General features: G+C 42.7%; 1 protein-coding gene and 1 pseudogene across 3 annotated transcripts; both read left to right on the forward strand.

Moving 5' to 3' along the window:
• The first annotated feature begins 795 nt into the window (after window positions 1–795).
• LOC120440747 lies at window positions 796–9622 on the forward strand. 3 transcript variants are annotated; one of them, XR_005613491.1, is made up of 6 exons: window positions 796–870; window positions 991–1428; window positions 8695–8700; window positions 8805–8811; window positions 9047–9108; window positions 9275–9622. XR_005613491.1 is itself a non-coding variant. In XM_039613943.1 (5 exons), exons 1-5 carry the CDS (start codon window positions 834–836, stop codon window positions 9395–9397), a joined length of 777 nt encoding a protein of 258 aa, XP_039469877.1. In that variant the 5' UTR covers window positions 796–833; the 3' UTR covers window positions 9398–9622. The 3 variants fall into 3 exon arrangements, 2 of the variants coding, with proteins under 2 accessions (XP_039469877.1, XP_039469878.1); XM_039613943.1 differs by having other exon boundaries at window positions 8695–8811; XM_039613944.1 differs by lacking the exon at window positions 8805–8811.
• A 3297-nt stretch (window positions 9623–12919) lies between these two features.
• Window positions 12920–22474, forward strand: LOC120440635 (annotated as a pseudogene).
• The last annotated feature ends 4558 nt before the right edge of the window (window positions 22475–27032 follow it).

A 27032-nucleotide genomic window follows, 5' to 3' on the forward strand; every position in this document is an offset into this window, starting at 1 on the left:
AATGTATTTTCAGAAAAAAACATAAAGTTAAAGTCCATAAACATAAAGTCCAAGAAATGATATTTGAAACAAATTCTAATAATTTTCCTTGTGTCCTTAAAGTCAAGGTTGGTCATCATACAGGCTCTGTCTCATGCTGCAGAATGACAGAGGATTGATCATCCAGTGTGGTATTATATAAAAAAAAAATATACATATATAATCAACACCAAGTGAACTACAGCAGCATCAAGAAACCTCAGCATTACTTTCCATACTGCAGTGTTTTTAAGGTTATTTTGATTCGGGCTCCACCCAAGTTATTTACACTGCCCATAGTCCCCTGGTATCTTGCATAGATAATATCAATTATGCGCTGGTCATTATTTAAAATTGAATATTAATTTTTGATTCTGTTTGTGTCCTCCATCTTTGTTAATGTGGACATATTTTCTTTATTTATAACCCAATAGAGAGCAACTTCTTCAGATTCCAGTGATATAAAACATGATTAAATAATATTTGTAAATATTTAAAATGCATGTATAAATTGATTTTAATAAAAGCTTTCAATAAAGTGTAAGGCTTATTGATTTTTTTTTTTACAGTTTGTGTGTGTTTTGTTGTTTTTCCTTCTTTTCTTTCTTTTTATGTTCATTTTTGGAAAATTAGCTTTCAGGTTACCATCATAACATCACTTGGTGTTGCACCTATAGAAAACAACCACAAAGAAATGTTCCATTCAGCAGGCCAATCACAACTTACATTTCCTTTAATGGAAAATGTTCATGGGTCATGACATCTGTTAATAGGAAGTGTTGTTGTCTTCTAACTCCAGGTTATCGTCATTAGACATGGACGGGGTGCATGCATTTCTGGTTGTTCTTTTAGGTAAATCATCTACATATTTTGAAGATCCCATTTTAACAATGAACATTTTTTCCGCTCTGAATGTTTGAAAATTGTGCATATGTGAACATACTTTAATTTTTGTTTGTTTGTGTCTTCCAGGAGCTTTATCTTCCAGTCAAGATCTGAGAAATGCATCAGTGATAGAGATGAGAGTGAGACCAGGAGAAAACATCACTCTCTCCTGTGATTGTAAATCATCAGTTGGAGTCTATATAGTGTGGTACAGGAATTGTTCTCATGAGAAGCAGCCTTCCCTGGTATTAAGAACCCAGCGTGATCGGAGATATAGTCTCCCACACTCAGATTATGAGTCTGCTTACTTCCATCTCCTGAATCCATTTCCTGATTTTCATCTGGTAAAGAACAATTTCTCTCAATCTTATGACCTGCTGATCACAAACATCACTGAGACTGATGAGGGCCTTTACTACTGTGGAACTGAACAGCTCAAGGTTGAGGATAAAGAAAAAATTATCCAAGAATATGTGCGCACATATAGTAATATCACAAGAAAGATCCTGCTTCATAAGGATTCTGGTGAGTCTTGCATTATCTGTGCACTGTCTTTTAGCCATTTGAAAAACTAACCACAGTAAGAAAATATTATCCTACATTTTTATGTATTTCATAATGGACAGATTGATGGTTTAATGGATAATAGGTAAATGATTATGACGATTTGCATGCCACCAGAATAGATCTGAAATGAAACAAGAAAGATGCAATTTTTATGCTGTTATCTTTTCACAAACGTAGTTGTAAATGAAATGCAAATTTTTTATGTTTTCTTTATGGTGTTTTAAGACATTTCGCCCCACAGAATGCTTTACTAGACCTCATTTTACTTTTTTATAAAACAAGTTAGATGTTGTTACAGCACATTCTGGGTTACCCTCTATAATATCAACTACATCTGTAAAAATTCTTCATCTTTGTGGCTAAAAGATGAGCCTGGTATCAGAATGTTAAGCTTCTTTTTAAGTTGTAAACCACCTATCTTGCAAGGTTATATGATCCTTAAAAGTTTATAGACAATTAGTTTTGCTATTAAAACTATCATATAGTCTATATGATATATATTTTGTCATATATAGTGATGTTCAATGCTGGCAGTAGAGTAGTGGAACAAAAATTAAACTTGGGCTTCAGATTTTGAGATCACTTAAAAACTGATTTGGTTGCAACTTTGGTTGCAAATTTTAACAAGAGCCAATATGTTTATTTCAAACACAAAACTTTAATATCACTTGCTCCTGTACTCAAAAGTTGTAGTTTATGTTGTGATTCACTGTCCACAGCCTAAATAGCATTTGGCTTAATCTGAGATAAAAGCAAAAATTCACAGAGGATTCCTCCAGTTTATTGCCCTGATATTATAAATAATGAAATAATCATTTCAATTTCCCACAACAAAAAAGGAACATGGCATAGCTTATTCTTCTTTTTGCTTCCGATGCCAGAAACTTGATTAATGATTCTGAGAAAACATAATAGAGCGAGACAATATTGGATACACTAACAAGTTAACAAAATTACATGAAAAAGAATATTTAGAATGTTTAAAAAAATTCTAAATATACTGTGGTATTCATTATAGTGTTTACTTCTTTTTTAGTTGACTGAAGAAGTGTAATAATTATGATACAGAAATTTTAACATATGATGGAGCCTTCACCTACCACATGTAGAGTATTAATTTACACCTATACACCTTAGTAACTTAGCATACACATCCAGATTTCATTGCCTTTAAATTTATTTGGGAGTCATGCAGCTTGTTCCAGCTACCAGAAATTTGCGTACACTCATCATGGGCATAGATGTCATGGTCATTTGAGACTTATATTGATTTCTTTGATCAGTTCTTTTTTCATGGTGGAATAATTGTACAGTATACTTTTTTAATTACTTACAAAAATAAGAACTGGGTGCACAATTTGAATTTATTTTGGATTTTCGCTAATTCACACAGGATCAAAATTATACGTACAGGTTCAAATATGTAGGGGAGACCGGGGATAGTTGTAACATTTTTGACATTTCTGTCTGTAAATTGGAGCTCTTTTAAGGTAGTGGATTGAAAATGTAATGCAAAGTATTTACATGTCTCTGCTATTAAATAGTGCAGCTATTTTCTCTGCAGCACAATTACCCATTGCATTGTATGGTCTCAAACACAAAGAGTGAAATGTTACAATTAACCCCATAGTCTGGGTTAGTTGTAACATATCCTGGGGTGAAATGTAACACAATGAAATAAGGGTACTGACAAAACATTAACATGTAATCTTTTTTTATTCAGCACATGAATGCACTTAGAGCCATTTATGTAGCTATGTGTGTGTGTGACAGAATGCAGAAATCTAGCTATTGAACATATTCCAACCCCCCAAAAAAGACAAATGATGGAATTTTCTGGAACTGAATATTTCATTAATTTTGGTTGGTCTTCCTTGAGTTTGGCCTCATTGGCTCAGTGGGCATTATAACCTACAACTCTTGCACCAACTTTTGAACATAACAATGAAGCTGAAAAAATGTAGTTGTGCACCAGCATGGCAATTCCATTACTTTTTATCATGGCTTACCTTGGTGTGGTTTGCAAAGTGCTTCAGAAAGATGAGGAAATCTGTTTCTTGCACCCATCCATATTTATTTCCACTACCAATACTTCCTACTGGTCCATCTCTGACACAGTGGTCTGCATAATGTATGTGTGGGAACACAAACAGTGGAGGAATTGTGTTGCTAATGGCATTAACCGCATATACAAAGGTGACCAGTGAACCTCTCTCTGCTGATGTCGTTGCCCCAACTTGTTTAATATAAGTTAAAGTAATAGTGTGGTAAGTTGTAACATCTGCATTATTGTTACAACTAACCCAGACTGTTGTTGTTACAACTGACCCAGACTCCTATAGCCATGAACTAGCTAACATTACAGCCAACGGCTAAAACATTAGCACTAAAGACCTACACAGAATATATCCCCATAGACATACAAATAACATAATTTAAGTTTGATGAGTTTAACTGCAAAGCAGATAATGCTATTAGAAATTGAAATAAAGTAGAAAAACTTACTTTTTGGCATACAAATTACTTTTTTTCGTGTTAAATTGTCTGTGTTTGACAAAATGTGCTGATTTTTCACATGTGATAGCAGAACTGAACTGGGCATGAACAGGATGAGTCACATCAATTGAAACTTAGTCCTGATTGGAGAAATTGGAAGTGTTACAACTGACCCACGTTACAACTATCCCCGGTCTCCCCTACAGTGGTGGCTGTGACACATTAAAAAATAACACTTACTGTAATCACATTATCTTTTTCAGTAAGATTTTACCATACAAATTCAGTAATGCAGTACACTACAGTTACAATTATTTTGTCACTTGCGTTGCAAAAGTTCATTAGTTTGCTGTGTGGCAGGCAGATAGAAAGAAAAAAACATTTACACATTGTTACAATCAGGTGATTTCAGTTCATGTATGGGAGGAGAAAATTGGTGGAGCAGTACAGCGATGAAGCTTTTGAGGAGTGGATATGGACATTAATGTTTATTGGACAAAAGGACAAGAGTGCGATGGTCAAGCGGAAACAGCTTCCAGGACAGAAACAACCACATTATACTGCTAACACATCTTTCCAAGCATCTACATAGACAACATGCTAACACAAAGCTAGCCAAGAATCCAGAGTAATTTTAAAGCTGAGAACATACTGACTGATCTTCAACAGATACGAAAAACAGTGATGAGCATTGAGGCTAGTAGTTTCCGTTTCTACCTGTTCATGTATCTAACGCAGAATGACTGTGTCGACCATTCAAAAGTTTATTTGAGCTGGTTATCATCTTTGTTTTGTGTTGTCGGTTTTGTGTTCACACCTAATAATTAAAAGAAATATTGTACGTGTGTCCCTATTAACACAGGGATTTGTGTAGGAGTGTGGGGCTGTAGCATAGTGGTGCAACGGATGAAAAATCTCACAGTTCGGATCACGGTTTTAAGTCACGGATCGGATCAATTTTCGGGTCAGCAAAAAAAGAAAAAAGAAAAAAAAATTAACATTTACTTATTGAAGTATTTTGCTTGTTAAAAACATTCAACTCAAGACTCATTCCACACAATTATATAAAAACAAATTATGGTACGATATAGGGCTTTGTATCTACCACTCAATTCAATTCAGTTTTATTTATAAAACGTCAAATCACAACAACAGTCGCCTCAAGGCGCTTTATATTGTAAGGTAGACCCTACAATAATACATACTGCTCATTATATCGCACTCCGCTCTGATATAATGAGCGGTCACGGTCACGTAGCTTTCCGTGTCCTTGGAGGTCTACCCAGTTGTAGTTAGGGCAACAGAAGATGCCTGGGAAAGTTCAGCCATAACTTTAAACTTTTCCTACTCATACATGCTTGCAACGATCTTGCCACTAAAGTGGACGCGCAACAGGATATCATAGCGGGGCTCAAGCACGTTCATCATAGTTTAAGCCCCTTGTTTTGCACAATGGAATATGGCCTCCCGTCTGCAGCTAAACACCCCAATATCTTTTGTAATAGCTTTAGCCCGGTCGGATTGGGCAGCAAAGGGCTGCTTAAATACCGCAAACTCCTCTGCTCCTCCACTTGGACCGCTAGCGTTGGCCATAACTATCGCTTGACAGACTGACCAAGCGCACCATACACATACTATTTTTTTCTTCTTTTTCGAATCTTCGGATCACGTGCGTGCCGAACCGTAGAGTGGGATCGGTTCGGATTACGGATCAACCGTGATCCGTTGCACCACTACTGTAGTGTATGTTAGCTGGTTCTTCTCAGATGAAGTGTTTCAGGTCATTTTATGGAGTAATGACTAGCTAATGTAGCCTAAGAGTAGTGTAACAAATCATTTTTCCTGGCAAGTAACAGAGCAAAGCATAGCATTACTTTTAAGTAAAGTAACAAGTAATCTGTTAACCCTCTGGGGTCCAGGGTATAATTGGCTGTTTTTGACTACTTTTGATTTTTACCTCTATATTTTTACTACTTTTAAAACACGTCTTAAAACCCATTTTTACTCCTTGGCATATGACACAGTCTGACCCTGATTTTATTGTTTTGATCTAATGTGCTGATTTTATTGTTTTAAATGTAATTCTTATCATCATTTTTTATACTATTTTATTATTGTCTTTGCTATTTGTGCTAATTTTATTTATTTTAATGTCATTTTAATAATCATTTATATATATATGTATATAAATATATATATATAATTTATTTGATATTATTATTTTTCTTATTTTTTAACATGTTTAATGTATCATTTTGGCATGTCAAGTGTACAGCACTTTGTGTTCAGCTGGGGGCTGATCTGAAAGTGCTATATAAATAAATTGCTTGCTTGCTTGCTATATTTCACCTTTAAAAACTGTTTATCTTGCCTTATTTGGTATCATGGTACTATTTACCTGAAATGCAGCCAAGGCCTCAGGCGTTTTTAATATAACCCTTTAAAACTATTTACAGAACAATCAGGTGTTCTGCATCAAATAAGAAGCCACACAAATTATTTGTGCCACTCCAAAAAATAGTTTCTGTCCACTATAAGACAGAGGAGAACACCACAGGCCTAAACCCTGCAGGTCTGACAACAGGAGGTGTATCAGTCCTGTTTTACATGTGGAGATAGCGTTTACACTGAAATTTACCTTTGGTGGCTTTTTTGGAGCAAATGTGACATTCATCAGTATAACTGACACACAAAACAAAACAATGACTACACTACACATTAACTATAGCCTCCAAACACACTAAACATCACTAATGTCTCACATATGAAAACTCGTGCTGTCTCTTTCTTTCGCTCTCGCTTTTTCTCGCGGCGTCACTCCTAAAAGTTCCCCCCCTTCCTAAACAACCAAATGCCACATGTTGCCATATCATTTTTTGATTGGTTGACATGGTACACTTTAATGCCAATAAGGAAGGGGTGCTTTTTCTTTTTCTTTTTTCACTCGCAACCGGAGAGTTTTTGCTAGCGCTGTCCTTAGAAAACACTGTTTTTACTGTTTCTTCCCGCTGTAAACACTACTGTTTTGTTCAGAAAAAAACATCGCGTGTATTCTTGATCATAACTCGGGTTTTACGTGGCCTATCGACACAATTTAAAAGCTAGTATATAGCTTGAAGTCCACACTTTCGAACCCAGTTGAAATGGAGACTCTGGGTCGCTGCATCTTGATGCTCTGTCGGCTTAAATTGGTCATGTGATTTTGACGCGCCGGTGCGTCCGTCGACCCCAGAGGGTTAATAAGTGGTGCTGAAGGTTCTACAATATCTTTTAACCGGACAAAGTCGAGGCATATTAATGTCTGATTAGTGATCATGACTGACTACATCTGGTAGTTTCTTTTTGCGAACATAACAATTTGTATGATAATTATAACGACATCAATTTATTTGTTAGCAATCTTTGGATTGACCAATACTTAGAACAATGGGAAACTCCAAGGAACTCAGTGAAGACCTAAGAAGGAGAATTGTACAAGTGGAGACATTTCTAAATGACTGTACATTCCAAGATTATCAGTTGAAACAATTATAAATAAGTGCAAGTTATTTGGATGCGTTGCCGTTTTCCCAAGGAAGAAGACCCAGACTAACACTGAGATAAGAGGAATCTGGTTAAGATGTTCAGGAACAATTCAGTGCTCAAACATGCCATGAACTGAAAACTGCTCGAACGCCAGCATTGTTGCCCACAGTGAATTGAGTTTTACATTGACATGGACTGAGAGGGTGTCGACCAATAAAGAGGGAGGGGAAACAGGAGGACAAAGGAGGGTAGGACAACTAAGCTGTAGTGCATTTTCACTGTACAATACTTTTGTTAATATTCAACGGTGCAATAGACTCACAATACTTGAAATGTGCAATTCCCTTGTATTGTATTCTTATTCCTATTTATTCTATTTATCCCTTTTGTATACTCTGTATTTATATATGTCTCTGTATTTATATATGTGTATATATGGTATATTTTTGCTCACATTCTGTAACTTCTGTCGGTGCTGTGCTTTTGGAAACCGAATTTCCCGGAGAAACCCACCCGAGGGATTAATAAAGTTTTATCTAATCTAAGTCCCTGCTCCAAAATCGACATTTTCAGGCTCGACTGAGATATGCAGCTGCCCACACAGACGAGCCAAATACCTGATGGATAAAAGTTTTTAAGTCATACAAGTAAAAGATTTGGCCACAATATCAAGAGGTATTTTTAGAGGAGTAAAGGTCGGGCTTTCAAACCTAAGAACACTGTACTAACTGTCAAACATGAAGGTGGTAGCATCATGCTCTGGAGCTGTTTTATTGCTAATAATACTCATATGTTGCACAAAGTGCAAGACTACAACCAAATTCTTTGACTACACCTCAACAGCTATATGGCTGAAATACAACTGAACGTTCTAATAGAACAATAATCACTGAAAGTCCCAAATTACCATGATATTTGTGCCTATAATGAGTTTATGTGAACCACAACTGTAGAAAGTATATTCCTCTACACATCAGAATCATTAGGTTTATGTCACATATACAACAAACAGAACTGGACTAGGGTCACTGAAAGTCGTGCACAATGGTGCATTACTCTATCTGCACTATTTCTTACATGTGATGCCATATGCTTGGATCAAGAATTTTAATTGTTTCATTCCAGAGTTTCTAAATTGGCACAGTTGTGTATGTTATCATGAGTCTACACAAAGAGCTAACCTCGATAACCTCTGTTTTTCAGTTTCAGGTGAGCCCTGTCGTGAAACTTGTTGGACGCTACTTTACTCTCTGTGTCCAGCTTTTGCTGTCGTCTCATCACTTCTCTCTTCTCTTTTGATTTATTACTGTCAGAAGACAGGTAAGTCCTCAATAGTAAGTCATTTAATTTGTCTACCAAATTATTTTTATCTCTTTATTTCTGTGATCATTTTACCATCATGATTAAATTAAGTGTTTGTCTCTAAAATAGAATTTTATTTTCAGTTTCTCTATAATTCTGAAATTATAATTTTACTGTAATTTTTCTTTAATCTGCTTCCAACTGTTTTCTTTTGGTGTACTAAATTATAATAACACTATGTTAATTTCTCTAGCTAAGACACCTCAGGATGATGAGAAAAGATACAGCAAAAGAGTACAGAAACGACTGAATGAGGTAATTAAGAACTTTTTTCAGTCTTTATATGTACTGATATTTAATATTTATAATACTGCTAGCATTTAATTTCTGTAGCTGTGCCTCATTAATGCTTAGCAGTGAATTACTTTTAGCATATCAAATCAATAGATGATGATAATTCTAAATACATATGAATCTTTAGGATGAAGAACTGTGTTATGCGGCACTGGAATTCCGCCAGGCGTCACAGAGACCAAAGAAGACGACAGCCCAGAGTTCAGATTTCAGCACTTACTCTGCCATTAATACTGACAGCATGCAGTGACCCCATCGGTGCAACAAGCTGTATAATGAATTCTATATTCTATACTTATCTTTTATACTTATCCTGTTTGTGCTCATTAATATTTTGTTCATCACAGTGTTGTCACAAAGGGGGTTATTACATCCCACAGGAATTACAATGCTTAGATCTTTGAAAGTAAAAATATATTTACTTTGTTTGCCAAGAGGATAGTGGTATAATGCCATAGTCTTTAACTTAGATATGTTGAACAGTTCTGCTTTACTTTTTATATAAGCAATTTGATACATTTATAAAGTTGAATACAAATGTAATTAAAACCATTTCCATTGTATTTCCATTGTTTGTGATTATTTTTAATTTTTCTAACTGTTGGTCTTGTGAACTACTGTGGATGATTCAGCCAAAAACATTGACTGAGTTTTATTTTATTTTATTAACAGATTATATGAGTTGGTAAGGTGGAAAATTGGTGGTATTTGTTCTAAACAGCAAGCTTAAATAGTTACAACTAAAAAGACAACTCTCTGAAATGAAGTTACTGTGAAAAACATTCAAAATGTGGGTTTACAGTGCAACAGAAGCGTGACTACTGCATCTTGTTGTAGAACTTGGATTTTCACATGGATAAAACAAAATGCATTGTTTAAAAAATTCCTGTCAGCTAAGATCAAGGAACTGGGGCTACAGTTTGCATGCGCTTACAGAAATTGGAAAATAGAAGATTGGAAAAATGTTGCCTGGTCTGATTCTCGTATCTTAATTTCTGCTGCAAAATTCACACATCATGTTTAGAATTTTGTGTAAACTTTCAGGCTGATGTAGAGTAATTGTGTAGGGCAGTGGTTCCCAAACTTTTTTGCTAGGCTCCCCTTTGTTTTACAAGAAAATTCCCCCCCCGCACAAACACATCCTCCAACCACACACACCCATATTTTGTTTTCAAACTCCATGCAGTTTATTTCACACCTCAAACCTTTTGTAAACAATTAAACAAATAAAAGTTAACTGCAATAAATTGCTGGTTGCTGCAATAAAATAAACTACCTCTTTTAAATAACAGAAAAATAAACCATCTTTATGGTGTAACTATTTTACGTGTATAGTTAGTTATATAGTTTTTGTTGTTGTTGTTTCGGGGGTTTTTTTTTTACTGTCTAAGAATATTCAACATTGCTGTAGCCAAGTGAACTTATACTATGCATGGAAAGGGTTTAAAAAGAGGGGATTGTGTTTATGACTAGTTGCCTGTCTACCAGAGGTCTGTTGTAGGGTTGTCATGGTGATGACTAGACCTCGCGTTTTGGGGGTATACTGTCCCTTTAAGAGCCGCCGTAAGCCAGAGCACGCATGCACTCAAGTTTGCGTCACACACTGAGCGCTGTGAGCGGGAGCACTGGAGAGTCAGAGGCTGCAAAGGATTCTGTGGCTAGCTACACAGGAGGTGAATGTGCTAAAAAGCGTAGCATACTGCAAAATATTGTCACCAGTGTTGTAGTAGACTTTAATTAGCTAAGTTTCTTTAGCGATGACTCCATGTTTGTGACCATTTCTGTAGAGTTCTTAACGTGCGACGGGTGTATGTTTAATGGTCACGTGCGTGAGAAGGACTGAAGAGCGAGTTGGCGTGAGTAGTGACAGTGTCATAACAGATTTCAAAGTTGTTAAGTTTATACTGTTATTCATTGTGCATAACTCTGTATGTTTCTGGTTGATTCAGAGGGGAGATCACTTGCTGTGTGATTCCTGTGTGTGTACTTGTCCTAGCAGTGGCTGTGTGGAGAAACCAAAGTGAGTTCATGATGTTCTCCCATAGAAATGTATATGTTTAAAAGAGAGTTTACAGTGTACTTTATTACCAGTTTAACTGTGAAATTGTGGGATGTAAACAATGTGTTTATTTGTTTTGTTTTCTCTTTTTTTTGTATTTGGTTCTCGACAGGTCACTACTGTTGTCTATACTGTTTGAATTTAATGTATCATATGATAGTTACTGTTCTCTCAGACCCTGAAAGACAGTTTTAGGCTGAGCCAGTGGAATAGCTACATTTTACCGTTTTCACTCAAAACTATAGAATTAAAACTGTGCTCCTCCGAGCACAGTCGGAGAATAAAAAAGCCCACAAAAGAGTATTTCCTGTGTCCTGTCTCATTCCCCATGACCGGGCCACATAGTTTGGTGTCAGAAGTGGGATTCTCAGTTTAGTTTTGAGTTTCAGTATAGAGAGACACAGTGAGTGGGACTTTATAGACAACAGTAGTGGCTGAGAAGATTCCAGTCCTTCCCAGAGGGCGGCAACTGCAGTGTGGGCGTCCTGAGGTGGTCCTGTGCAGTGGCAGTTGGTACAGCAGGAGCCTGCTTCAGCCGGTGGACGAGGAGGGCGCCTGACACAGATTTTGGACTGTTGAATCTCATCTACAAGTGACTGGGAATCTGCTGTAGTAAAGACTCAGAGACATTGCAGTATGTCACAAGAGGACGAGGGGGAAGGTCCTTCAGGGGCCTCAGCTATCCCCACTGAAGACAGTCAAGCTGCGTCTTTGTTTGACAGTGCAGGTAACCCGTTGGTGCAGCTGCAGACACAGATTAACGAACTGAGTAGGAAACATGATGCTGTTATGTCTAGTATTGCTAACATGGGTAATGTTCCAACCAGATCTGTTGTATACATTCCAAGAGAAAAGGTGATTGTACCTTTTAGTGGGGAACCAGCAAAAGATGCTTACACTGTTGATGAATTCATAGAAGAGGTGGAAAGAGCAATAAGAACTAGGGGTCTGCGTGGAGAGGATCAAACCGACTTTATCCTCTCACAGCTGAAAGGGTCTGCCCTAGAGGAAGTTAAGTTACGTATGGCAGGCCAGGTGAAGCAACCAGTGATCTCTTTTCATATTTGAGGGAGGCATTTAGAGAGAAGCGCACCACACCACAGCTCTTGCATGCTTTCTATGCACGCCGCCAACTAGATGGGGAAGACCTACGAGATTATTCACATGCACTCTCTCAGTTGCTCAATGCTGCAATACAACAGTCCCCTAATGTAGTACCCAACACACAGCTGGCACTTCGGGATCAGTTCATTGAAGGTGTGCATGCCCCAAATCTCCGGCGTGAACTACGAGGCTCACTAGGGAGAAGCCTGAGTGTAGTCTCTTTGATGTTAGAGAGGAGGCAATCATGTGGACTATGGAAGATCGTCCACGCAGCACTAATGTAGCAAGACATAGAAATATAGTGAGTGACAGGCCAGATGAAAGCTGTGAAAAACAACCTCCACAAGTGATGTACAGACAGACTTTACCATAGCTCTGCAAGAGATGGTTAAAATAATCACACAACAGGGTAAGGCAATAGGGGAGTTAACTAATGCAGTGAGGGAGCTCACAACACAGACTGCCAGTTCGAAGACAGTAGAGGTGTTAAAGCTAAGCCCAAGCCTAAGTACACTAGAGAGGGTCAGCCCATTTGTCTCCGATGTGAAGGGTGGGACATATGGCCAGGCACTGTAATGCACCCGACAATCTACGAGCCAGTCTGCAACAATGCCCAGTTCACCGCTAACGGAAACGGAACCCTCCATTGCTATGAGCCGGGCAATGCGAGGCAAGTCAGAAGGCTCAAAGGAAGCTCTAACCAAGGAACATTTTCTAGAACATGCTGTAGGTCAGTGCCCTGAATTAGATATCCAGATAGGTGGTGTATCCCTTAGATGTCTACTAGACACAGGAAGTAATGTAAGCACTTTGACAGAAAGCTTTTTCAGAAATCATCTCCAGGGAGAAGATGAAGATATGCACTGTACTGCCAAGTGGCTTAAAATCACAGCAGCCAACCAGTTGCCGCTGCCCTATTTAGGCTATGTAGAGTTAGATGTACAGGTTATGGGGCTCACTATACCAGAATGTGGTTTTCTTATAATCAAAGATGATAAAGCAGAAAGAGACAGTCCCAAATGGTTGGATTCATCACCCCATGGCATTATAGGGATGAACATTGCAAAACGATGTAGACAGTTAGTACTCTCAGAGTTTGACACCACTCTAGGGGAGAGCTGGAGTCCAGCTGGAGGAAGGCCTGCCACTGCGCACAAGCTGCTGAGCTGGTGGGAAAGGTGTCTACTGCCCGTGTTGCAAGCAAACACAAAGTGCGGGTGCCTGCTTCATCCCTGACCACTGTCTATGCAAGGGGCCATGGCAAGCAGTTTGGTAGTGCGTTGGTTGAGCCAGGGAATGTTCAGCTCCCAGGTGGCTTACTGGTGATCCCAACTCTGGTGTCAACTAACAGCCTGGTATTCCCAGTACAGGTGATGAACATCTCACAAGAGGATGTTTGGCTTCCACCTAAGGCTAGACTAGGCATCATTAGTCCTGGCCGCTGCATTGAGGGTGACCCATGCGAGGTGAAATTTGAGCGCATATCTGCCAACCATGAGGAGGTGACTCTTAACCAAAAGGACTGTCAGGGGCCAACAGCTGCGTACAGGACTTATTGGGAAGATTACACATAGGTGGCACACGGAACAACAGGTCGAGGTCAGAACTCTTTTAAAAAGGTATGCGGATGTCTTTGCACTTCATGATGAGGATTTGGGGTACACTGATCGTGTGAAGCATGAAATTCCTGTTGTAGATGAAGTCCCTGTTTCTCAGCCATACAGGCGCATTCCACCAAATCAGTACAAAGAGGTCAGGGAGCACATTTCTGAACTGTTGAGAAAGGGGTGATTCAGGAGAGTTCGAGTTCCTATGCTTCACCAGTTGTTCTGGTACGCAAGTCAGATGGGAGTCTTAGACTGTGTGTAGACTACCGCAGACTAAATGCAAAGACCAGGCGTGATGCGTTTCCACTCCCTCGCATTGAGGAGAGCCTGGATGCCTTGAGTGGTGCAGAGTTCTTCTCAACCATAGATCTTGCCAGTGGCTACCATCAGGTAGCGGTACATGAGAAAGACAGAGACAAAACAGCATTTACCACACCATTTGGCCTGTATGAATACTTGAGGATGCCTTTCGGGCTATGTAATGCCCCCGCGACCTTTCAGCGTCTTATGCAGGCCACAATGAGTGATTTGGTCTTTCAGATTGTGTTGATCTACTTGGATGATCTGCTTGTGTTTTCAACAACATTCCAGGATCACATTGTGAGACTGGAGACTGTTTTGAAAAGACTGAGGGATACGGGGCTGAAAGTTAAGGTTGAAAAGTGCCATTTCCTCCAGCCCAAGGTCAAGTTTCTCGGTCATGAAGTGTCGGCTCAGGGAATAAGCACAGATCCTGACAAGATAAGCGCTGTGGCAAAATGGCCCATCCCTGATACTGTGAAAGAGCTAAGGTCCTTTTTAGGATTTTGCAGCTACTATAGGAGATTCATTGAGGGCTTTTCCCAAACTGCGGGGCCACTCCATGATGTAGTGAACGTCTGTGTTAAGGAGATAAGTCCTGTCAGGGCTAAACAGCTTTTTGCTTCAGCCTGGACACCACAATGCTTACAAGCTTTTGAGTTGCTTAAGGAAAAGTTGACTAGTGCCCCCGTTCTAGGCTATGCTGACTTCAGTCTCCCTTTCACACTGGAAACAGATGCCAGCAGTCTTGGATTAGGCGCTATTCTGTCCCAGAAGCAGGGGGGAAGGAATAAAGTCATAGCTTATGCTAGTAGGAGGCTCAGAGGGGCTGAGAAGAATGATCAAAACTTTAGCAGCATGAAGCTCGAACTCCTAGCATTAAAGTGGGCAGTCACAGAAAAGTTTAGGAGTTATCTGCTGGGGTCCAAGTTCACAATCATAACGGATAACAATCCCCTGTGTCACCTGCCCACTGCTAATTTAGGAGCCATTCAACAGAGGTGGGTAGCTCAGCTGTCTGTGTTTGACTTTGATGTCAAGTATCGCCCTGGCCGCTGCAACACTGCCGCTGATGCCCTCTCTCGGCAACCAACAGTTGACACGGCAGAACCTGACAGTGAGGATGCAGAATATGATGGCTCTATAGCCATATGCAATGTGCTAAGGGCAGGTACAAGTCTAGGCTCGGATCTTGTCATGGCTGGAGTTGAGGCTTGTAGAATCGGACTGCTGCAGGCCTCCGAACCGGGTGAGGAAGCAGTCAGTGAGGCTGTGCTGGGCAACACCCCAGCGATGCCTGGTTATTCCAATGCAGAACTCTGTCACTTTCAAGCGTCAGACCCAACAATTGGTGTCTTGAGAGAGTTTTGGTGCAGACAGAAGAGACCTACCTACAGAGAGAGAGGGGGTCTGTCTAAACCGGTACGTTCTCTACTGAAGCAGTGGCCTCGGATCAGAGAAAAAGATGGACTGCTATACCGTGTGATTGAGGATGCTCACCTTGGACAGTGCCATCAGCTGCTACTGCCTGCCTGCCTTAAAGAAAAAGTGCTCAGGAGTGTGCATGATCACATGGGACACCAGGGAATCGAACGCACACTGGGATTGTTGAAACAAAGATGTTTCTGGGGGGGCATGTTTGAAGATGTTGAGCACTGGGTGAAGAAATGTCAGAGGTGTGTGTTAACAAAGATGCCTCAACCCAAAGTTCAGGCACCCCACGCTCCATTTTTAGCTACCCGCCCACTTGAAGTTGTTGCTGTTGATTACACCACCCTTGAGCGGGCTACGGATGGTCGTGAAAACGTTCTTGTAATAACTGACGTGTTCACCAAGTTCAGTCAGGCATTTGCCACACGAGATCAAAAAGCAGATACCACAGCTAAGATTATCCTGAAAGAGTGGTTCATGAAATATGGGGTACCAGAGCGCCTGCACTCAGACCAAGGCAGGAATTTTGAAAGCGCAGTGATTGCTGAGCTATGCAAACTGTATGGAGTAAAGAAAACTCGTACAACACCCCACCACCCTCAGGGTAACCCACATTGTGAGAGGTTCAACAGGACTTTGCACAACCTCTTGCGTACACTTCCCCCTGAGAAGAAGCGGCGCTGGCCCGAGCATCTGTCAGAGCTGGTGTATGCTTACAATGTCACGCCGCACTCGACCACAGGGTATTCTCCCATTACCTGCTGTTTGGGGTCCACCCACATCTACCCGTTGATGCATTGTTGGGCCGGGAGGAAGTGAAGGATGACAAACTGGACTGGTTAGCGGTGCACCAGGAGCGTCTCCAGGATGCACACGCCAGAGCCAGAGAATTTGCGAACGGAAGGCTGCAGAGAGAGCGGTTCAGCAGCAAGGAAAGGTGTTCTGTCCACCTGTTGACATCGGACAGTTTGTGTATCTCCGTTACCGGCCACCAGGAAGGAATAAAATTCAAGATGCCTGGGCAGCCCCTGTGTATAAAGTGGTTGATATCCAAGGGACAACATACACAGTAGTGCCACTAGAAGGAGGGCCGGTGAAAAGAGTCCACAGATCTAACTTGAGGCCATGCGTGGGGTCTATACCTGCACCCAAGCCAAGGCTACGTGACCAGGAAGTCAGTTCTGCAGATGAGCACCAGGAGTCTGATACTGAGTTTGAGCACCCAGAGTTTGCCTTGATGGAGGAGGTCCAGTACCCAATGGAGCTGCCAGTGGCTCAGGGACCTGGGGACTTGGTTCCAACGGTCGACGAGCCTGGAAACCAGTTGGAGAATGGAACTGAAAATATGGTGGATGATGAGGATCTACTAGGGCAGGAGAGCAGCGACAACCCTGACGACCTCGAGGCGGAGCCAACAGCTTACCTTCCACCTGGACCTGGAAGCATTGGGTTCTCCAGTGAAGAACCGGTGGCAAAACCTGTGCCAGCTCCTAGGAAAGGAAAAAAAGAGAAAGCGGAGGCAGGTCCACCCACACCTGCTACACGCAGGAGTAGGAGAGAAACTGCAGGGGTCCACACAAACCCATTTAATCTACCTAGGTCAGCATGCAATGCAGTATCCTTCAGTCCAGATGTACTCTCCCAGGTGTTAGCCGGTATGGTTTTCTACACCACCAAACTCAGGGAATGGTGGATGAGCAGGGGTCACCGAGGGGCGTTGACTCGTAGCAGGGGAGAATGTAGCCAAGTGAACTTATACTATGCATGGAAAGGGTTTAAAAGAGGGGATTGTGTTTATGACTAGTTGCCTGTCTACCAGAGGTCTGTTGTAGGGTTGTCATGGTGATGACTAGACCTCGCGTTTTGGGGGTATACTGTCCCTTTAAGAGCCGCCGTAAGCCAGAGCACGCATGCACTCAAGTTTGCGTCACACACTGAGCGCTGTGAGCGGGAGCACTGGAGAGTCAGAGGCTGCAAAGGATTCTGTGGCTAGCTACACAGGAGGTGAATGTGCTAAAAGCGTAGCATACTGCAAAATATTGTCACCAGTGTTGTAGTAGACTTTAATTAGCTAAGTTTCTTTAGCGATGACTCCATGTTTGTGACCATTTCTGTAGAGTTCTTAACGTGCGACGGTGTATGTTTAATGGTCACGTGCGTGAGAAGGACTGAAGAGCGAGTTGGCGTGAGTAGTGACAGTGTCATAACAGATTTCAAAGTTGTTAAGTTTATACTGTTATTCATTGTGCATAACTCTGTATGTTTCTGGTTGATTCAGAGGGAGATCACTTGCTGTGTGATTCCTGTGTGTGTACTTGTCCTAGCAGTGGCTGTGTGGAGAAACCAAAGTGAGTTCATGATGTTCTCCCATAGAAATGTATATGTTTAAAAGAGAGTTTACAGTGTACTTTATTACCAGTTTAACTGTGAAATTGTGGGATGTAAACAATGTGTTTATTTGTTTTGTTTTCTTTTTTTGTATTTGGTTCTCGACAGGTCACTACTGTTGTCTATACTGTTTGAATTTAATGTATCATATGATAGTTACTGTTCTCTCAGACCCTGAAAGACAGTTTTAGGCTGAGCCAGTGGAATAGCTACATTTTACCGTTTTCACTCAAAACTATAGAATTAAAACTGTGCTCCTCCGAGCACAGTCGGAGAATAAAAAGCCCACAAAGAGTATTTCCTGTGTCCTGTCTCATTCCCCATGACCGGGCCACATAGTTTGGTGTCAGAAGTGGGATTCTCAGTTTAGTTTTGAGTTTCAGTATAGAGAGACACAGTGAGTGGGACTTTATAGACAACAGTAGTGGCTGAGAAGATTCCAGTCCTCCCAGAGGGCGGCAACTGCAGTGTGGGCGTCCTGAGGTGGTCCTGTGCAGTGGCAGTTGGTACAGCAGGAGCCTGCTTCAGCCGTTGGACGAGGAGGCGCCTGACACAGATTTTGGACTGTTGAATCTCATCTACAAGTGACTGGGAATCTGCTGTAGTAAAGACTCAGAGACATTGCAGTATGTCACAAGAGGACGAGGGGAAGGTCCTTCAGGGGCCTCAGCTATCCCCACTGAAGACAGTCAAGCTGCGTCTTTGTTTGACAGTGCAGGTAACCCGTTGGTGCAGCTGCAGACACAGATTAACGAACTGAGTAGGAAACATGATGCTGTTATGTCTAGTATTGCTAACATGGGTAATGTTCCAACCAGATCTGTTGTATACATTCCAAGAGAAAAGGTGATTGTACCTTTTAGTGGGGAACCAGCAAAAGATGCTTACACTGTTGATGAATTCATAGAAGAGGTGGAAAGAGCAATAAGAACTAGGGGTCTGCGTGGAGAGGATCAAACCGACTTTATCCTCTCACAGCTGAAAGGGTCTGCCCTAGAGGAAGTTAAGTTACGTATGGCAGGCCAGGTGAAGCAACCGAGTGATCTCTTTTCATATTTGAGGGAGGCATTAGAGAGAAGCGCACCACACCACAGCTCTTGCATGCTTTCTATGCACGCCGCCAACTAGATGGGGAAGACCTACGAGATTATTCACATGCACTCTCTCAGTTGCTCAATGCTGCAATACAACAGTCCCCTAATGTAGTACCCAACACACAGCTGGCACTTCGGGATCAGTTCGTTGAAGGTGTGCATGCCCCAAATCTCCGGCGTGAACTACGAGGCTCACTAGGGAGAAGCCTGAGTGTAGTCTCTTTGATGTTAGAGAGGAGGCAATCATGTGGACTATGGAAGATCGTCCCACGCAGCACTAATGTAGCAAGACATAGAAATATAGTGAGTGACAGGCCAGATGAAAGCTGTGAAAAACAACCTCCACAAGTGATGTACAGACAGACTTTACCATAGCTCTGCAAGAGATGGTTAAAATAATCACACAACAGGGTAAGGCAATAGGGGAGTTAACTAATGCAGTGAGGGAGCTCACAACACAGACTGCCAGTTCGAAGACAGTAGAGGTGTTAAAGCTAAGCCCAAGCCTAAGTACACTAGAGAGGGTCAGCCCATTTGTCTCCGATGTGAAGGGTGGGACATATGGCCAGGCACTGTAATGCACCCGACAATCTACGAGCCAGTCTGCAACAATGCCCAGTTCACCGCTAACGGAAACGGAACCCTCCATTGCTATGAGCCGGGCAATGCGAGGCAAGTCAGAAGGCTCAAAGGAAGCTCTAACCAAGGAACATTTTCTAGAACATGCTGTAGGTCAGTGCCCTGAATTAGATATCCAGATAGGTGGTGTATCCCTTAGATGTCTACTAGACACAGGAAGTAATGTAAGCACTTTGACAGAAAGCTTTTTCAGAAATCATCTCCAGGAGAAGATGAAGATATGCACTGTACTGCCAAGTGGCTTAAAATCACAGCAGCCAACCAGTTGCCGCTGCCCTATTTAGGCTATGTAGAGTTAGATGTACAGGTTATGGGGCTCACTATACCAGAATGTGGTTTTCTTATAATCAAAGATGATAAAGCAGAAAGAGACAGTCCCAAATGGTTGGATTCATCACCCCATGGCATTATAGGGATGAACATTGCAAAACGATGTAGACAGTTAGTACTCTCAGAGTTTGACACCACTCTAGGGGAGAGCTGGAGTCCAGCTGGAGGAAGGCCTGCCACTGCGTACAAGCTGCTGAGCTGGTGGGAAAGGTGTCTACTGCCCGTGTTGCAAGCAAACACAAAGTGCGGGTGCCTGCTTCATCCCTGACCACTGTCTATGCAAGGGGCCATGGCAAGCAGTTTGGTAGTGCGTTGGTTGAGCCAGGGAATGTTCAGCTCCCAGGTGGCTTACTGGTGATCCCAACTCTGGTGTCAACTAACAGCCTGGTATTCCCAGTACAGGTGATGAACATCTCACAAGAGGATGTTTGGCTTCCACCTAAGGCTAGACTAGGCATCATTAGTCCTGGCCGCTGCATTGAGGGTGACCCATGCGAGGTGAAATTTGAGCGCATATCTGCCAACCATGAGGAGGTGACTCTTAACCAAAAGGACTGTCAGGGGGCCAACAGCTGCGTACAGGACTTATTGGGAAGATTACACATAGGTGGCACACCGGAACAACAGGTCGAGGTCAGAACTCTTTTAAAAAGGTATGCGGATGTCTTTGCACTTCATGATGAGGATTTGGGGTACACTGATCGTGTGAAGCATGAAATTCCTGTTGTAGATGAAGTCCCTGTTTCTCAGCCATACAGGCGCATTCCACCAAATCAGTACAAAGAGGTCAGGAGCACATTTCTGAACTGTTGAGAAAGGGGTGATTCAGGAGAGTTCGAGTTCCTATGCTTCACCAGTTGTTCTGGTACGCAAGTCAGATGGGAGTCTTAGACTGTGTGTAGACTACCGCAGACTAAATGCAAAGACCAGGCGTGATGCGTTTCCACTCCCTCGCATTGAGGAGAGCCTGGATGCCTTGAGTGGTGCAGAGTTCTTCTCAACCATAGATCTTGCCAGTGGCTACCATCAGGTAGCGGTACATGAGAAAGACAGAGACAAAAACAGCATTTACCACACCATTTGGCCTGTATGAATACTTGAGGATGCCTTTCGGGCTATGTAATGCCCCGCGACCTTTCAGCGTCTTATGCAGGCCACAATGAGTGATTTGGTCTTTCAGATTGTGTTGATCTACTTGGATGATCTGCTTGTGTTTTCAACAACATTCCAGGATCACATTGTGAGACTGGAGACTGTTTTGAAAAGACTGAGGGATACGGGGCTGAAAGTTAAGGTTGAAAAGTGCCATTTCCTCCAGCCCAAGGTCAAGTTTCTCGGTCATGAAGTGTCGGCTCAGGGAATAAGCACAGATCCTGACAAGATAAGCGCTGTGGCAAATGGCCCATCCCTGATACTGTGAAAGAGCTAAGGTCCTTTTAGGATTTTGCAGCTACTATAGGAGATTCATTGAGGGCTTTTCCCAAACTGCGGGGCCACTCCATGATGTAGTGAACGTCTGTGTTAAGGAGATAAGTCCTGTCAGGGCTAAACAGCTTTTTGCTTCAGCCTGGACACCACAATGCTTACAAGCTTTTGAGTTGCTTAAGGAAAAGTTGACTAGTGCCCCCGTTCTAGGCTATGCTGACTTCAGTCTCCCTTTCACACTGGAAACAGATGCCAGCAGTCTTGGATTAGGCGCTATTCTGTCCCAGAAGCAGGGGGGAAGGAATAAAGTCATAGCTTATGCTAGTAGGAGGCTCAGAGGGGCTGAGAAGAATGATCAAAACTTTAGCAGCATGAAGCTCGAACTCCTAGCATTAAAGTGGGCAGTCACAGAAAAGTTTAGGAGTTATCTGCTGGGGTCCAAGTTCACAATCATAACGGATAACAATCCCCTGTGTCACCTGCCCACTGCTAATTTAGGAGCCATTCAACAGAGGTGGGTAGCTCAGCTGTCTGTGTTTGACTTTGATGTCAAGTATCGCCTGGTCGCTGCAACACTGCCGCTGATGCCCCTCTCTCGGCAACCGACAGTTGACACGGCAGAACCTGACAGTGAGGATGCAGAATATGATGGCTCTATAGCCATATGCAATGTGCTAAGGGCAGGTACAAGTCTAGGCTCGGATCTTGTCATGGCTGGAGTTGAGGCTTGTAGAATCGGACTGCTGCAGGCCTCCGAACCGGGTGAGGAAGCAGTCAGTGAGGCTGTGCTGGGCAACACCCCAGCGATGCCTGGTTATTCCAATGCAGAACTCTGTCACTTTCAAGCGTCAGACCCAACAATTGGTGTCTTGAGAGAGTTTTGGTGCAGACAGAAGAGACCTACCTACAGAGAGAGAGGGGTCTGTCTAAACCGGCACGTTCTCTACTGAAGCAGTGGCCTCGGATCAGAGAAAAGATGGACTGCTATACCGTGTGATTGAGGATGCTCACCTTGGACAGTGCCATCAGCTGCTACTGCCTGCCTGCCTTAAAGAAAAAGTGCTCAGGAGTGTGCATGATCACATGGGACACCAGGGAATCGAACGCACACTGGGATTGTTGAAACAAAGATGTTTCTGGGGGGGCATGTTTGAAGATGTTGAGCACTGGGTGAAGAAATGTCAGAGGTGTGTGTTAACAAAGATGCCTCAACCCAAAGTTCAGGCACCCCACGCTCCATTTTTAGCTACCCGCCCACTTGAAGTTGTTGCTGTTGATTACACCACCCTTGAGCGGGCTACGGATGGTCGTGGAAAACGTTCTTGTAATAACTGACGTGTTCACCAAGTTCAGTCAGGCATTTGCCACACGAGATCAAAAAGCAGATACCACAGCTAAGATTATCCTGAAAGAGTGGTTCATGAAATATGGGGTACCAGAGCGCCTGCACTCAGACCAAGGCAGGAATTTTGAAAGCGCAGTGATTGCTGAGCTATGCAAACTGTATGGAGTAAAGAAAACTCGTACAACACCCCACCACCCTCAGGGTAACCCACATTGTGAGAGGTTCAACAGGACTTTGCACAACCTCTTGCGTACACTTCCCCCTGAGAAGAAGCGGCGCTGGCCCGAGCATCTGTCAGAGCTGGTGTATGCTTACAATGTCACGCCGCACTCGACCACAGGGTATTCTCCCCATTACCTGCTGTTTGGGGTCCACCCACATCTACCCGTTGATGCATTGTTGGGCCGGGAGGAAGTGAAGGATGACAAACTGGACTGGTTAGCGGTGCACCAGGAGCGTCTCCAGGATGCACACGCCAGAGCCAGAGAATTTGCCGAACGGAAGGCTGCAGAGAGAGCGGTTCAGCAGCAAGGAAAGGTGTTCTGTCCACCTGTTGACATCGGACAGTTTGTGTATCTCCGTTACCGGCCACCAGGAAGGAATAAAATTCAAGATGCCTGGGCAGCCCCTGTGTATAAAGTGGTTGATATCCAAGGGACAACATACACAGTAGTGCCACTAGAAGGAGGGCCGGTGAAAAGAGTCCACAGATCTAACTTGAGGCCATGCGTGGGGTCTATACCTGCACCCAAGCCAAGGCTACGTGACCAGGAAGTCAGTTCTGCAGATGAGCACCAGGAGTCTGATACTGAGTTTGAGCACCCAGAGTTTGCCTTGATGGAGGAGGTCCAGTACCCAATGGAGCTGCCAGTGGCTCAGGGACCTGGGGACTTGGTTCCAACGGTCGACGAGCCTGGAAACCAGTTGGAGAATGGAACTGAAAATATGGTGGATGATGAGGATCTACTAGGGCAGGAGAGCAGCGACAACCCTGACGACCTCGAGGCGGAGCCAACAGCTTACCTTCCACCTGGACCTGGAAGCATTGGGTTCTCCAGTGAAGAACCGGTGGCAAAACCTGTGCCAGCTCCTAGGAAAGGAAAAAAAGAGAAAGCGGAGGCAGGTCCACCCACACCTGCTACACGCAGGAGTAGGAGAGAAACTGCAGGGGTCCACACAAACCCATTTAATCTACCTAGGTCAGCATGCAATGCAGTATCCTTCAGTCCAGATGTACTCTCCCAGGTGTTAGCCGGTATGGTTTTCTACACCACCAAACTCAGGGGAATGGTGGATGAGCAGGGGGTCACCGAGGACGTTGACTCGTAGCAGGGGAGAATGTAGCCAAGTGAACTTATACTATGCATGGAAAGGGTTTAAAAAGAGGGGATTGTGTTTATGACTAGTTGCCTGTCTACCAGAGGTCTGTTGTAGGGTTGTCATGGTGATGACTAGACCTCGCGTTTTGGGGGTATACTGTCCCTTTAAGAGCCGCCGTAAGCCAGAGCACGCATGCACTCAAGTTTGCGTCACACACTGAGCGCTGTGAGCGGGAGCACTGGAGAGTCAGAGGCTGCAAAGGATTCTGTGGCTAGCTACACAGGAGGTGAATGTGCTAAAAAGCGTAGCATACTGCAAAATATTGTCACCAGTGTTGTAGTAGACTTTAATTAGCTAAGTTTCTTTAGCGATGACTCCATGTTTGTGACCATTTCTGTAGAGTTCTTAACGTGCGACGGGTGTATGTTTAATGGTCACGTGCGTGAGAAGGACTGAAGAGCGAGTTGGCGTGAGTAGTGACAGTGTCATAACAGATTTCAAAGTTGTTAAGTTTATACTGTTATTCATTGTGCATAACTCTGTATGTTTCTGGTTGATTCAGAGGGGAGATCACTTGCTGTGTGATTCCTGTGTGTGTACTTGTCCTAGCAGTGGCTGTGTGGAGAAACCAAAGTGAGTTCATGATGTTCTCCCATAGAAATGTATATGTTTAAAAGAGAGTTTACAGTGTACTTTATTACCAGTTTAACTGTGAAATTGTGGGATGTAAACAATGTGTTTATTTGTTTTGTTTTCTCTTTTTTTTTGTATTTGGTTCTCGACAGGTCACTACTGTTGTCTATACTGTTTGAATTTAATGTATCATATGATAGTTACTGTTCTCTCAGACCCTGAAAGACAGTTTTAGGCTGAGCCAGTGGAATAGCTACATTTTACCGTTTTCACTCAAAACTATAGAATTAAAACTGTGCTCCTCCGAGCACAGTCGGAGAATAAAAAAGCCCACAAAAGAGTATTTCCTGTGTCCTGTCTCATTCCCCATGACCGGGCCACATTGCTATCAATACATTTTTCAAAAAATGTCTCTCTGTGCAAAATTGGTTTAAAAACATAAACAACTGTGGGATACTGTTTGTCCATGATTTGAACCGGGGGAACAAACTGTGGCAGGATCAGTATTGTGCCAAGGTATGTATCACCAACAAAATATGTTCCTCCTGCATCACAAGTTCACTGGGCATGGAGTGCCAATCCAGTTTACTCCGCCTTCATTACAGGCAATTAGATGTGGAAGTAGTGAAGTTTGAGTTTTGTGAAAAAAGTGAAAAATGAGTGTCATTACATTACCATTCAGTTTAAGGATTACAACAGAAAATGATATATTTATTGTTCTCACGTGGTGTCGGACGGGATTATTTTAACAAACGACTGATAATTATTTTTGTCCTCCTGTAACTTTACTGTAAAAAAGTTTAAGGAGTAGTTAGTCATTATAAGAAGTGTTTTTGAACTAAAAATCAAGAATGTGGGATACTGTTTGTCCGTGATTTGGAGAGCCCAGCATGTGCTCCCGACGCAGGGCAAACAAAATCTGTTGGAGATCACTAACTTGGCACGACAGCTGTCGTGGAGGTAAAGCCAAAGGCAAGATATGCTCATCATATGTTCTAGTCTTTGGCTTGGAAGGAAGTTGGTTTGGAAACCTATTTGGTGATGTTTCTGTCTCTGCCTTGTGTTTGTGTGTGAGCCCCATCAAAAAACCTCTCCATTATGCTAGCAGTGTCCAAGGCTTCTTCTTCTTTTCTTTTTTTTCCCATACCGTGCCCCCCCCCTTGCAATGGCTCTGTGCCCCCCACTTTGGAAACCAGTGGTGTAGAGGAAGTTGGCTTGGCATATATTAGGCCATTAGTACCAACTGAGTCATTTAAACACCACACTCAACCTGAACCTGAGTATTGTTGCTGACCATGTTCACCCCTTATGCTGGGCTTACACTGTGCGATTTTTGGCCCATTTTGAGCTGATTTTTCAGGCGTGCAACCGTTTTGTTGATCGGCCCGAGTTTGGCCTTCATCGTGCGTCATTCATCGTGTAGTATACATGGGTAACGAGAAGCGATTAACACCTCACGACCAGCTCCCGATCATCAATCACTTGGTTGGGAGGATTTCAAACCTGTTTGAAATCCTCCCGACCGTCGTGAGGGTGTCACCGCAGCCGCTCACACTGCGCACGCGCAAACACATATATGTCGGTGAAAAAGACGGAGTAGCACGGTAGTGCAGCATGTTATCTGGACACAAGCGATGGAGGCACTTGTAGAACTTTGGAAAGCTCATCTGAGTCTTTTCGATGTGGCCTCACAAAATTATCACGACCACAACAACCGTGAAAATAGTTGGATCTACACTGCTGCTCAATCACAGCTGCCTGATCAATGTTTTTCATTAGCAATTTAGCAAAGTTGATGGTAGTGGTGTGCGTGTCTGTGTGAGTGAAAGAGAGAGAGGGGGAGAGCGAGCGACAGAATTTCCGTTATAACCTTCATTTTATGGATGCACAGTGTGAGCACTCAGGTCGCATCAGAGCATCGGGCCGTATAGTGTGAGACCCTGCATCGTGACCTACGAACTTATAACCCCTGCGAGTCAATCATGCAGTTTGAGCTGAAGCTGAATAACGCGACTGAAAAAATTGCACAGTGTATGCCCAGCTTTAGTTACCACAGTGTGCTCATGTTCTCATGGTTGCTTGTCACATGTCACAAAGCTGAAATCACCTCAAACTTGTTTCTTGACCAAACAGTGAGTTCACTTTATTCAAATTGCCCCCAGAGTCCCCAAATCTCAGTCTAATAGTCCTTTGGGATGTTGTGGAATTAC

This window comes from Oreochromis aureus, linkage group 6 (genome assembly GCF_013358895.1).
Source record: "Oreochromis aureus strain Israel breed Guangdong linkage group 6, ZZ_aureus, whole genome shotgun sequence".
In the NCBI taxonomy this organism is placed as follows: Eukaryota; Metazoa; Chordata; class Actinopteri; order Cichliformes; family Cichlidae; genus Oreochromis; species Oreochromis aureus.

Bases quoted from the DNA above. Each gene is read 5' to 3' on its own strand.
- LOC120440747 (XM_039613943.1), top strand. From the start codon at position 834: ATGGACGGGGTGCATGCATTTCTGGTTGTTCTTTTAG. The intron at 1,429-8,694 runs GTGAGTCTTGCA...TCTGTTTTTCAG, and splicing joins CCTGCTTCATAAGGATTCTG to TTTCAGGTGAGCCCTGTCGT. The intron at 8,812-9,046 runs GTAAGTCCTCAA...TAATTTCTCTAG, and splicing joins TTATTACTGTCAGAAGACAG to CTAAGACACCTCAGGATGAT.